Here is a 12,669-nt window from a genome sequence, read left to right on the forward strand (position 1 = left end):
TATCACGTGGCTCCCCTGGGTCACATCCAGCGTCGCTGGACATCACAGGGAAGTGCCTCCGGCGGCGTGTCGGTGAGCACTAGGGGCTCGCGGGCCCGACTCACCGTGAAGAAGTCACAGAGCGTGATGTGCGGGAAGACCTCGTGAGCCCGGTTCTTGGCGCACTGGCGCTTGCTGTCTCTCCAGAACTCTTCAAGTTTCTCCAGCAGGGGCCCCGTGGGGCAGAGGAAAAGAGCGTACTCCTGGGGGATGGGATCGTCCAGAGAAGGGTCATTGCGATGACAGCGCAGCCTGCAAGAGAACAGGCCGCTTTCAGCCGGTGCCCCGACGGCAGGGCCGTCCCGCGTGGAGAGGGCAGCGAGCAGAAGAGGCCGCGCTGTGCACGGGCGGGGTCCACGCTGCACAAAGTCACTGCCGGCCCCTCTCGGCAACGCTCAGCGGGCTGGGGCCAGTGTGGCTTCGGAGCAGTGCTGGGTCCCCCTCCACCCGTCCCCCCGAGGCTCTGCCCCACGTTAGTGTGATTCCGGGCCAAAGACAAAGACAGTGAGAGAAGGTGACCTGGTCTTCAGACCATCTCTGGGGAGCCAGCTATCTCGGTAGTGGTGGAAAAAAAATTTTTTTTAAGATTTTATTTATTCATTTGAAAGAGAGAGACAGAAAGAGCCCAAGCAGGGGGAGAAGCAGACAGAGAAGGAGCAGCAGACTCCCCGCCGAGCTGGGAGCCCAACGTGGGGCTCGAGCCCAGGACCCTGAGATCACGACCTGAACCGAAGGCAGACGCTTACCCATCTGGGCCACCCAGGCACCCCAAAGTTGAAAAAAATGTGTAGAAAACACTCACACTTCATTTTATCTGACTTCAAACTGAGTGTAAAAGTCAAAACTCCAAAAAAAAACCCTAAAAACCCAAAACGTAGAGAAAACATAGGTAGCTATTATATATTTTCCTCTGTATTCAGAAGGTTATTTTAAGGACAAGGAGAAATGTTACACGACCTCAAATTCAAGCTCATTCTCACTGATGGAAGAAACAAGAATGAAGACAACCACAAGGCGTCATTTTCTCGCCCGTCAGATAAAAACGATGTGTTTGAAACGAAAAAAAAGGTTATGCTCAACCGTGTCAAAGGTGCAGCGGGTTCGTGCAACGTCTGTATAAAAGCAAATTGCCAGGAGGCGCCAAGAGCTTTCGGATACCCTTCCCATCGGAACCGACAATTCCGCTTCCAGAAATTTCTCCAAAGGCGAAAACAAGTAACGCGGCACATCTGACGTGCTTTATGGCAGGGTTATTTGTAACAGGTGAAAGACGCAGAGACGGGATAAGTGACAGTAGGTTTATTTATCATCTGTTCACCGGGAGTCATGGTTTTTTAATTTTTTTATTTTTAAAATTTTTTTGGAGGGAGTCATGGTTTTGAAGAATTTCTGGGATTGCAGGGAAGTGTCCGAGTTATTTTTTGGTTTGTTTTTTTTGTTTGTTTGATTTTTAACAGATTTAATAGGTGCCAGTAAACCGTAATGACCAATGGCATTGTACACATTCTTTTTTTTATGTATTTTTTTAAATTGGAGTTTGATTTGCCAGCGCGGATGGAACTGGAGGGTACCCACCCACCCACCCGAGTTGTAATCCTGAGTTTAGCGTGTTCTGCAGCCCCTGAGGTAGGAGCTGTGCTGGAGGCAGTCGCCCTAAGAGCGAAACACCATCAGAGGGCGCTCTGACCCTTCATCCTGAGCACTCCCTCCCGCGTAGATGCATCCTTCCCCATCCTTCCCCTTCCTTCCCCTTCCTTCCCCATCCTTCCCCATCCTTCCCCATCCTTCCCCTTCCTTCCCCATCCTTCCCCTCCTTCCCCATCCTTCCCCATCCTTCCCCATCCTTCCCCAACCTTCCCCAACCTTCCCTATCCTTCCCCGATGAGCCCCGACAAGCCAGAAAGGAATCTCTGACTGTCACAAATGCTGTTGCTGGAGGGTGACCGGTTTCTCCCAGAAACTTAAGCAACGGACCCATAGATGACACTTGGCGCGTGTTTTATATAAACCATTAGCCATTGCTTAAATCATGCTGCAGATGGCTGGGGCCACGCCAGGGTCCTGCAGATTTATCCATGCTGATGGGTGGGCACCCGGCTAAGGGAGTCCGAGTGACCCTTCCAAGGGCCCTGCGAGCTCCTCCCCCGTGTGCGAGGTATCTTACTCATCCATTCCACTGTCAGACACTTAAATTGGTTTCTTTTTGCCCGATTTCATAACACGGGAATCGCGATCTTTGTCTAGGTCCCCAAGGCACGGACCTGGCCGTGGAAGTGCCGGCTGGGCGGCCGCGTGGATCACACCGGGACTGCAGCCAGGGCAGGCAGAGACCGCCCCTTGTCTTCACCCACGTGGACGCTTGAAGTTGCCTTTGGGTTCTACTGGCATCTTACTTGGCACTTCCCCTGATTGGCTAGGGTCGGCCCACTCCAGGTGGAGCCTAGGGGACCCCACTGTCTCCCCGGTGCCTCAGTGGGACTTGTGGTCTGCGCAGCTGAGTTGGAACTAGAAGGAAGCCACCACGGCCCTTGAGGCTGTGGGTTTCGTTTGAAATTCAAATTTGGCAACTGACTTTAGACTTAGCCCAGCCCGGAGGATTCTGGGCATTTCCCTTTGTCTGGTAGAGGGATTGCCTATCCTGCCATTGGCCTAGCGTTTTGGGGTGAAGAAGGGGGTTCCCAGGGAGGACACGCCGGCCACTCAGAGCCCCACGATCAGTGGTTGCCATCCTGCTCCGGGAGGGCGCCCCAGTGGGTCAAGGCCTGGGTTTTATTGTTTGATTTTTACTGCGGTTTTCCAGAGCAGAGCATGAGGGGACTTCCCACCTAGGGACAGAGTGACGGCAGCATGGCACTTTCAGGCGGGCCCGGGGGTTCAGGAGTGGGGTGATCGCAGAGCACAAAGCCGAGGCCCGCAGGAGTGGGCGGCTTGCAGGGTGCCTGGCTGACGGATAGCAGAGCCCCCTGGAGCCCCGAGTTCCACCCCTGGCCCCCCCCACCTGGCACCCGAGGCCTCAGAGGGCATCCAGGACCAACCAGTAAACTCTCTCCCCATCAGAGGTAGCTTGAGACAGTGGCAACCTCTATTTTCTATCTTTCCTATTTACTCAACAGATCGCGTGGATTTCTTTCTTCCTTGATAGTCATGTTTGGATAAACTCAGATTTTTAAGTGAAGAAAGGCTTGTTCACAGTCCGATCTCTCTCCTCTGTCTCCCATTTTAAATGCGGGTTCTTTTCCGTCCTTCCCTTTGGTGCCTGGCCGCCCGGCGTGTGTGGGGTGCTGCCCGTGGCCACCCCGCCGAGCTCTCAGAGCCAAGTACTCAGCACCCCTGCGGAGACGGCCCTACTCACCAATCTGATGCCTCTTCCGCTGTCTTTCTTCCAGTGGCTGCCAACGCCTTCAGCCTGCAGGAGAGCAGAACGAGAGGAGCGTTCAGGGGCGCCCGGGGGGCTCAGCGGTGGAGCGGCTGCCTTTGGCCCAGGGCGTGATCCCCGGAGTCCAGGGTCAGGTCCCACATCGGGCCCCCTGTATGGAGCTTGCTTCTCCCTCTGCCTGTGTCTCTGCTTCTCTCTCTCTGTCTCATTAATAAATAAATTAAAAATCTTAAAAAAAAAAAAAAAAGAAAGAAAGAAAAAGGGAGAGAGGAGCATTCTAGAGCCCTGGCTTCCATTCTCCGGGGAAGCAGAGGAGAGGCAGGGGCAGCCCTGCAGCACAGGACACCTGTGTGTGTGTGTGTGTGTGTGTGTGTGTGTGTGTAGGGGGTGCCCATGAGGGCCTGGACTGCTACACTTTGCAGCTGGGTGCACTGCCCAGGCCTCAGTCTCCATGTGGCATCACTGTGATTTCTGAAAACGCCAACCTGCTCCCACCTCCTCTGCTCATTCTCCTTCAGGGGCTCCCACTCCCGTCCTGGTCACTGGCTCCCACCACACCTGCCATCTTGCCAGCCCCTCCACCCTGCGCTAAAGCCAGGGGACCCCACTCTTGCATCCTCAGGTTGGCTGTGAAGTGCCAAATCCCTGGCTTGCACACGCGCCCTCCTACCAAAATGCAGCCCCGTGCCAACACGCCCTCGGAGGAATGACCCTGATCCTTCCAAGCATGGCTCACACGCCCTTCCTCCAGGGAAACGTCCCCAACCACACGTTCAGTCACTGGGCTTCATCTCTATAAACCTGCGTCTGTTTGCCTCCTCTACCAGCCTGCAAGGTCCCTGAGGTCCAACGGTGTCGTACTCGCCATTATAACCCAGGATGTATAGACACTGAATTAAATTTAGCTGAATGGGACCAAATTGGACGGGATGGAATAGGGCTAAGGTAACTCGCTCAGGAATTCAGCCTGGAAGTAGCTGGAGTTGAAGAGCAAACCGACAGGGCGCTGCCCCGTGCTGCTGTTGGCGAATGCCGACGGGGATGACGCTAGAGCACAAGGAATTCTGAGCCCGAGTCCCCATCCAACGTCAGTAGTGTAATAAGGGATGGGCTTTAGTGGGGCCAAGAGTGGGGTCCTGCCCCGCCACTGCCTGTGCTCTCTGGCTTCCGTGTCCCTGGCTGGGGACTGGCACATGGTTCCACTGCTGATTTCAACCAGTGTCTTATCAACATAAAGGTGACAACGTTCTGAGTTGGGTTAGAAAAGAAAAGAGTGCAGCTTCCAAGCGATTTCAGCCAATTTCAGGGTTTTGTTATAATGTTTAGGGAAACTTTGGTCCCTTCTCCAATCCAAAGTTACTTAAAGGGACTTCTGATGCATTTTCCCACGTGAATCAGCCTGAGAAAAATTAGGACCACATGTCCCTATCATAGCTTGTTTTTTTTGGGGGGGGACTTCTCTCTCTGACACAGTGGCTCCTAAGGTTAACATTTTCTATATGGGAACCTTTGCCTTGGGTAAGCAGGACTGGGTCAACGCAGTTCTGGCACCTTCTTAACCATCTCTTTCAATGATCAGACAATGAAGAGATTTCCCCTACAGATAAATGGTTTCTCGGCATCATTTAGAAATACATTCCTGTTGGTAGTTCTTTCAACAGCTCCCCTCCACTTAGAGTTTGAAGTACCCCGGGTGTCATCTCAGTCACTGAACTGCAGAGAGGATACAACCCAGGCCCAAGCTCCTCCAAATCCTAAATATGGGGGTGCCCCAGTAGCACACGGCTCCCAAGTTTTACAAATTTCAGGATCCCTCTACCAACCAACCAGCCAGCCAGCTAGCCCAGTTTGTCTTTAAAGAGCAAAGAACATGTCATTTATAAAAAGTAGAAAAGGGCCTTATTTTGCGACAGTATCTAACACTGCGAGATGCCCCTCTCCGGCAGGAAGTAAGTGCTCTGAGCTGCCTGTAGTTCTGCAGCACAGGCCAGAAGGGTTGAGACACACACCCAGGGGCCAGCGGTGGGACAGTACTCACGCGGTGTGTGCCGGGAAGCCCATTCCCAGCAGGGGGTCCAGGAGTGAGGGGGTGCTGCGGCCCTTGTGCTTGTTGGAGACCTTTGCGTAGAGCTGAGTCTCCCCCGCTGCCATCTCTTCCTGCCTCTGTGGACAGAAATGAATAGATAAAACCAGAGAGAGAGAAAGAGACAGGCGAGGCTGACTGAGGGTGTCAAGAAAAACCTCAAGCCCTTTTGATCTTTCTGACAAAAGCTAATATCCTGTTTGCATGAGATGTTGGTTTTCAGAATTCTTTTTTTGCGGGGTGCTGGGGGGTATAGCATCCACTAGCCCTGTTTCCACATGGGGTTTAGGGTCCAGAGGTCCAACACACTTACCAGAAAAGCAAAGATTGGAAAGACCGACAATACTAAATTTTGACAAGGCTGTGGAATAATTGGAACTCTTATTCGTTGCTCAGCCATTTTGGATAACATTTGGACAGTTTCTTATATAGTTCAGCATAAATTTGCTATATGACTGATTTATTCTTAGCTGTCTCCCAAGGAGAAATGAAAATGTGTGACCATGATTTGTATATGAATGTCCGTAATGGCTTTATTCACAGGAGACCAAAACCAGAAAGAATCCAAATAAATGTCCATCCACTGGTGAATGCAGACATAAATTATGGTGTATTTGATCAATGATTTAGCCCTCATTGATGACAAAAACACATACTGTTTCATGAGACAGAATGGATGAATTCAAGCAGCATTATTTTGATTAAAAGAAGCCAGAATCAAGATCATACACACTGTATGATTCTATTTCAATGAAATTCTATTTATAAAAAGATTTTATTTATTTACTCATGAGAGAGAAGGCAGAGGGAGAAGCAGGCTCCAGGCAGGGATCCTAATGTGGGACTTGATCCCAGGACCCCAGGATCATGCCTTGAGCTGAAGGCAGACGCTCAACCTCTGAGCCATCCAGAGGTCCCTTACAAGAAATTCTAAAATGAGGTAAAACTAAACTATAGAGATAGAAAACAGATAAGTTGCTGCCTGAGGACAAGATCTGAGGGAGTTTTGGGGGTGGTGGAAATGTTCTATATCCTGATATGGGTGTACAGTTCTTCAAAATTGACTAAATCAAACACTCATATTGGGTGCATTTTAAAGTGTGTAAACTAAGCTTCAATAAAATTTATATTTAGAAAGGAAAGGGAAGGAATACTTAGAACAATCATAACAGTGTGCTAATTTTCAACAAAAACAGGCCTGCTGGGATTTTGTTGGGGATTATATTGAATCTATAGGTCAGTTATAATAATATCAAGTCTTCGGAGCACCTGGGTGGCTCAGTGGTTGAGCGTCTGCTTCTGCTTTCAGATCAGGTCCTAATACCAGGGTCCTGGGATCGAGTCCCGCATCAGACTTCCTACGTGGAGCCTGCTTCTCCCTCTGCCTCTCTCTCTGTGTCTCTTATGAATAAATAAATACAATCTAAAAACAAAACCAAAAAAACAATATCGAGTCTTCCATTCCATGAACATGGTATATCTCTCTATTTACTTTCTCTCAGTACTGTTTTGTAGTTTCACAGTCTTGTATTTCTCTCATTAAGTTTATTTCTATGTGTTGCTATAGCCTAAAAATAATTTCTATTTCCATTTGTTGCCGATATGTAGAAATGCAATTGATTCTTATATATTGACATCATGGCCCTCTTGGCGCAGTGGGCAGCGCGTCAGTCTCATATATATTGACATCACACCCAATAATCGGGCCAAGATCACTTATTAACTCTATTATTTTGTAGATTCTTTTTGATTTTCTATGTACATCATCATGTGCTCTTCAAATAATGTCAGGTTCTCCTTTCCTTTCCAATATTTGTGAGCTTTATTTCCTCTCCTTGCCGTATCATTGTGACAAAGGCCTCCAGTGCCATGGTGGATAAAAGTTTATGATAGGTACCCTTTATCAGATTGAATAATTTTTTTCACTACTAATTCACTGAAGTGTTTTAAAAAATTAATGGATATTGAATTTTATCAAAAGCCTTTTCTGCATCTATTGAGATGATCATAGTGTTTTCCTTCTTATTCAGTGAATGAGGTAGCTTATGCCAGTGGGCTTTTGAATGTTAAATCAACCTTGTGTTTCTAAGATAAAACCTTGGTAATTATATGTTATGTTTTATATATATTAATGTATTAATACTTTGTTTAGAATTTTTTGCTCTGCGTTTGTGAATTAGCTTGGCCTGTTGTTTTCCTTTCTTATAATTTCTTTCTCAGGTTTTGGTGTCAGTAGAATGATCAGCTCATTTTGGTATTCCTGAGACTTCCTGGTCACAGCACGGTAAGATCCCCTTCCAGGACACCCCTCAGCCTTTGGCAAATGAGGATAGTTGGTCTCCCTAAGAGTCAAGTGTTATTCTGGCCTCAGAAATGAATTGGGAAATATTTCCTCTTCCCTGATTCTCTGAGTTTTTGTAAGATTGGTATAACTTCTTGCTTTAATATTCAAAAAAGATTTGTCAGTAAAGTCTCCTGGGCCTAGAATTTTCTTGGAAAGTTTTAAACTATGGATTTAATTAATTTAACAACTACAGGAGTATTCTTCTTGTGTCGGTTTCATTGAGTTGTTTTTCAAGGAACTTGATCATTTTATCTAAGTTGCTAAATTTCCTGGCATAGAGTTGCCAGATTTTGTTTCAATTCTGTTGCATAATTTTCTGTGTAGAAGTCTTGCATATTAGTTCTTAGGTATTTGATAATTTTTGATGCCACTGTAAGTTATCTTTTTAAAATTTCATATTCATACTCTTTGTTGCTGGCAATTCAAATGCTATTGATTCACATTATTTTACATTTGAACTTATATCTAAATGTCTTGTTTGACTTGCCTATTAATTCTAATAATTAATCTCTAGAGTTTAAAAGATAATTCTAGGTACAAAAAGAATTGTGTCAATAAATAATATTTTTATTTCTTTTTTACAAGTACATATTCTTTATTTTAAAATTTTTTCTTTCTCTTCTTTTTTCTCCTCTTCTTCTTCTTTTTTTTTTTTTTAATTAACTTTTATTGGTGTTCAATTTACCAACATACAGAAAAACACCCAGTGCTCATCCCGTCAAGTGTCCACCTCAGTGCCCGTCACCCATTCCCCTCCAACACCCGCCCTCCTCCCCTTCCACCACCCCTAGTTCGTTTCCCCGAGTTAGGAGTCTTTATGTTCTGTCTCCCTTCCTGATATTTCCCAACATTTCTTTTCCCTTCCTTTATATTCCCTTTCACTATTATTCATATTCCCCAAATGAATGAGAACATACACTGTTTGTCCTTCTCTGATTGACTTATTTCACTCAGCATAATACCCTCCAGTTCCATCCACGTTGAAGCAAATGGTGGGTATTTGTCGTTTCTAATTGCTGAGTAATATTCCATTGTATACATAAACCACATCTTCTTTATCCATTCATCTTTCGATGGACACCGAGGCTCCTTCCACAGTTTGGCTATTGTGGCCATTGCTGATAGAAACATCGGGGTGCAGGTGTCCCGACGTTTCATTGCATCTGAATCTTTGGGGTAAATCCCCAACAGTGCAATTGCTGGGTCGTAGGGCAGGTCTATTTTTAACTCTTTGAGGAACCTCCACACAGTTTTCCAGAGTGGCTGCACCAGTTCACATTCCCACCAACAGTGTAAGAGGGTTCCCTTTTCTCCGCATCCTCTCCAACATTTGTTGTTTCCTGCCTTGTTAATTTTCCCCATTCTCGCTGGTGTGAGGTGGGATCTCATTGTGGTTTTGATTTGTATTTCCCTGATGGCAAGTGATGCAGAGCATTTTCTCATGTGCTTGTTGGCCATGTCTATGTCTTCCTCTGTGAGATTTCTCTTCATGTCTTTTGCCCATTTCATGATTGGATTGTTTGTTTCTTTGGTGTTGAGTTTAAGAAGTTCTTTATAGATTTTGGAAACTAGCCCTTTATCTGATATGTCATTTGCAAATATCTTCTCCCATTCTGTAGGTTGTCTTTTAGTTTTGTTGACTGTATCCTTTGCTGTGCAAAAGCTTCTTATCTTGATGAAGTCCCAATAGTTCATTTTTGCTTTTGTTTCTTTTGCCTTTGTGGATGTATCTTGCAAGAAGTTACTGTGGCCAAGTTCAAAAAGGGTGTTGCCTGTGTTCTCCTCTAGGATTTTCTTCTTCTTTCTTCTTCCTTTTTTTCTCCTTCTTCTTCCTCTTCCTTTTCCTCTTCTTCTTTTATTGCACTGGCTTGGACTCCAAATGTTGAACAGAAATGGTATATATCTATATAGTGCATCTCCTTGTGGTGTTCTCCATTTCAGAGTAAAATGTTTCAATATTTCATCTTTAAATGTAAGTTTATTGTGTTTTTAAATATCTTTTTCTTTGAGGAATTCAAAAAATGAAATAATTTCATAACCAAATGAATTAAATATCTTAAATTTGAAAGCCTCAAAGTAGAAAAAGCTTGTTACCTAGAAGAAAAAAAGTTAGATTTGGGGTCTGAGATACAGCCTCTACTCAAATACATCTTTCTTTTCTCAATAGTAAACCACTTTTGGAGCAATTGTGCTTATAAGATATTAAAATATGAATTTTTTTTAAATCTTATTTAGTAAACCAGAAAATGCCAAATCATCTCTTTTCCTTAGTTTAAAAAGTTATCTCCCAAGACCATCAGTGACAGATGAAAGTTTCTTAAGTTGCACGTTTTCCTGTGGGTGATGCCCAAAGCTTCCTGCTCTCACTAATGGGATCAAGGTGGAGACTGAGACCATGCTTGGAACTCAATCTGTGTGCAAATAGTTATGAAAACTTCACAGCTCCTCGAGGACCCATCAGGTCTCCAAACCAAGACCATGCAAGACACTGCCTTGGTGAATATCAGATGCCAGCCCTAGATATGCTGATTTCTGTTTCTTTAGAGTTTTATTTTGAGATTGTTGGAACTGATGTGTAGGTAAATTTTCTGAGAGGCTACTATATGGTGGTGGAAGTTTAACCACCATCATCGATTATCTGCTACAACGTGGCAAATTGACCTCATTTGACACACAAGCCAAGATACTAACATGGTAATATATTAATATGACATATGTGAATTCATGATTGCTTCTGGTCTTCTACATGTCTACTCAATATTGTTCCACCACCTTAGTTTATGATCAGCTCATCTATATACCTAGAGCCTCATCACACACTCATCACAGTGCCAGGTGCTTTGAGAATACATTCTAGACTGCCCTCTGAGATTGGTAATCCACCAGAGCACCACCTACATCACTCTGGTGCAAACAAAGAAAGAATTAAGTTCTAAGTTTCCTATCCCTGTCTTTGAGGGCAAATGTTTGTTCCAGAACTAGAGAGAGTAGTTAGGAAAGATGTAAAGGAAGGGTGTAGGAGCTTGAAGGATTCCTGGTCCTAAATCCAAAAACATTGAGAGGTGTGTGGGCAGGTGCTGGGAGGCAGGAAAACGAGACTGAGTTAAATCACAATTGGCTGAATATATCTCTCTGGCTATTGTTGTCATTGGCAAATCCTGCCAACTCTATCTTTAAAATCATTCACAAATCCAGCTTTTGCTCTCTATTTGTACCACCAGCATCTTGGTCTAAGTCACCGCCATTATGGCCCAGGTTTTCAGTAGCGTCCTCCTGCCTTTCTGTGAATTCACCTCTGTCCCTACACTGTACACATGCATAGATCCAACTTTGCCCTACTCAGCCCTTTGGTGGCTTTCCATCACATAGAAACCAAACCAGCGTCCTTCCAGTGGCGCAGGTCTTCCATGATCTGCCGATCTCCAAGCACATAGACTTTCCGGGGCTCCCCAAACATCCCCAGCTCATGTTCTCCAGGCCTTTGGAGTCTATGGTCTTGTGCTTGGAACAATCTCTCCTCTTAGCTCATAAGACCTACTTTATCCCACCACTGAGGTCTCCACTAAAATACCACTCTTTCCTAGAAGTCTTCCTCCATCACCCTGTCTGATCACTTGCTGATCCCTCTCCTTCATCTCTTCCCAGCATTTGTCATCAGCTGAGACCACAGGTGAGTGCTTTGTCCCTTCTGCCATCCGCTCTGAGTCTAGATGCCTGGCTCATGGCAGATGGCCCATAAATATTTGGTGAATAAATGAATGCATGATTCACATCTAGCTCTACTCCACTAGACTTCCAAAGGGGCTCAGTCCCCTGCCCACGGCAGCAGGGCTATGTTCTCTCCTGATAAAACATCTTAAAGCTGTATTGTGTGCAGAAACCCCTTGGGACATAGAGGCCCCTCACCGAATGGAGTGTGAAGTGTCTCTATAGAGGGCTCACTGTGAGAACACCTTCAGGTTCCCTCCCTTTTGTCTGCAGAGCAGCTGTGAGTCTAAACTCAGACTCAGTCACATGGAAGGATGGAAACCCCTGCCAAAGCGTTTTGCCTGCCCCTCTTGATGTGCTTGCTCAGCACCGGGCAGGACCTATCTGTTCTTTTATAAAAGGAGCGTCTGTGTTCCGAAAACTCTCTTATGCGAAGTTTCTGAAAAGGTTTGCTTACCTTACTTACTAATTAAAGGCAAGTCACATTTTTCCCCTCCCTGGTCTCTGCAGTCATACAACCGATGGCCACTTGATAGCCACATCCAGATCGAGTTACAAAGATAACCTGCGATAATGCCATTTGCTGTGATGATTGAGTCGACAAGGCTGAGTGACTTGGTGCAAGTATTTCCCGATTGGACGAACCTGTTGGCAGCCTGCTTACCATCACGCTTGTTTTTATAATGAAAAAGGAAATTATTTCTGCTTTTAATGATGGCGGCCCCAGAAATGGTGAGTAAAGTGGGTGGGGGAGACACAACGCTTCTGAAAGAGAATTTCTCAACGTTGCTCAGTGTTGTGAAACCGGCCAACGATGGCTTGTTTGGGAAGGGACTTCCGTGTCTAGGTTCAAGGTTTCAGAAAGCATTTTACCACTTGTTCTTATTCTGATCATAAAGTTAAGCTGCGTAATTTGCCACCTGCTGATAGTACGAGGCAGGTATCAGCAAGAATCAAAAGCAAAAATGCCTAATGTGAATTTATTAGTTTTCTAAGATGTTCTCCAAAGCCACTCCTGAGATGGAAACGAAATAAATATTTTTAGTGTAGAGTTCCTGCTTCGATTTTCCTAAGGCCACATGAAACAGCATGAAGACAGAGTTTGCGTTAAGTGGCTTA

At 45.7% G+C, this 12,669-nt stretch overlaps 1 protein-coding gene across 2 annotated transcripts in view; it reads right to left on the minus strand.

The window, feature by feature from the left end:
- Positions 1-5,586, minus strand: part of UBASH3A (ubiquitin associated and SH3 domain containing A) — a 43,379-nt gene extending 37,793 nt beyond the window's left edge. Inside the window, exons 1-3 of one of the 2 annotated variants that reach the window (XM_072739741.1) lie at positions 5,454-5,586; positions 3,392-3,445; positions 105-291 (exon numbers count right to left, since the gene is read on the minus strand). In XM_072739741.1, coding sequence (XP_072595842.1) covers positions 105-291; positions 3,392-3,445; positions 5,454-5,566 — 354 coding nt within the window. In that variant the 5' untranslated portion in view covers positions 5,567-5,586. The remainder of the gene's footprint in view (positions 1-104; positions 292-3,391; positions 3,446-5,453) is intronic. The other variant, XM_072739742.1, reaches the window with a different exon arrangement.
- Between the last annotated feature and the right edge of the window lie 7,083 nt (positions 5,587-12,669).

The sequence above is a fragment of the Vulpes vulpes genome, chromosome 15 (assembly GCF_048418805.1).
Source record: "Vulpes vulpes isolate BD-2025 chromosome 15, VulVul3, whole genome shotgun sequence".
In the NCBI taxonomy this organism is placed as follows: domain Eukaryota; kingdom Metazoa; phylum Chordata; class Mammalia; order Carnivora; family Canidae; genus Vulpes; species Vulpes vulpes.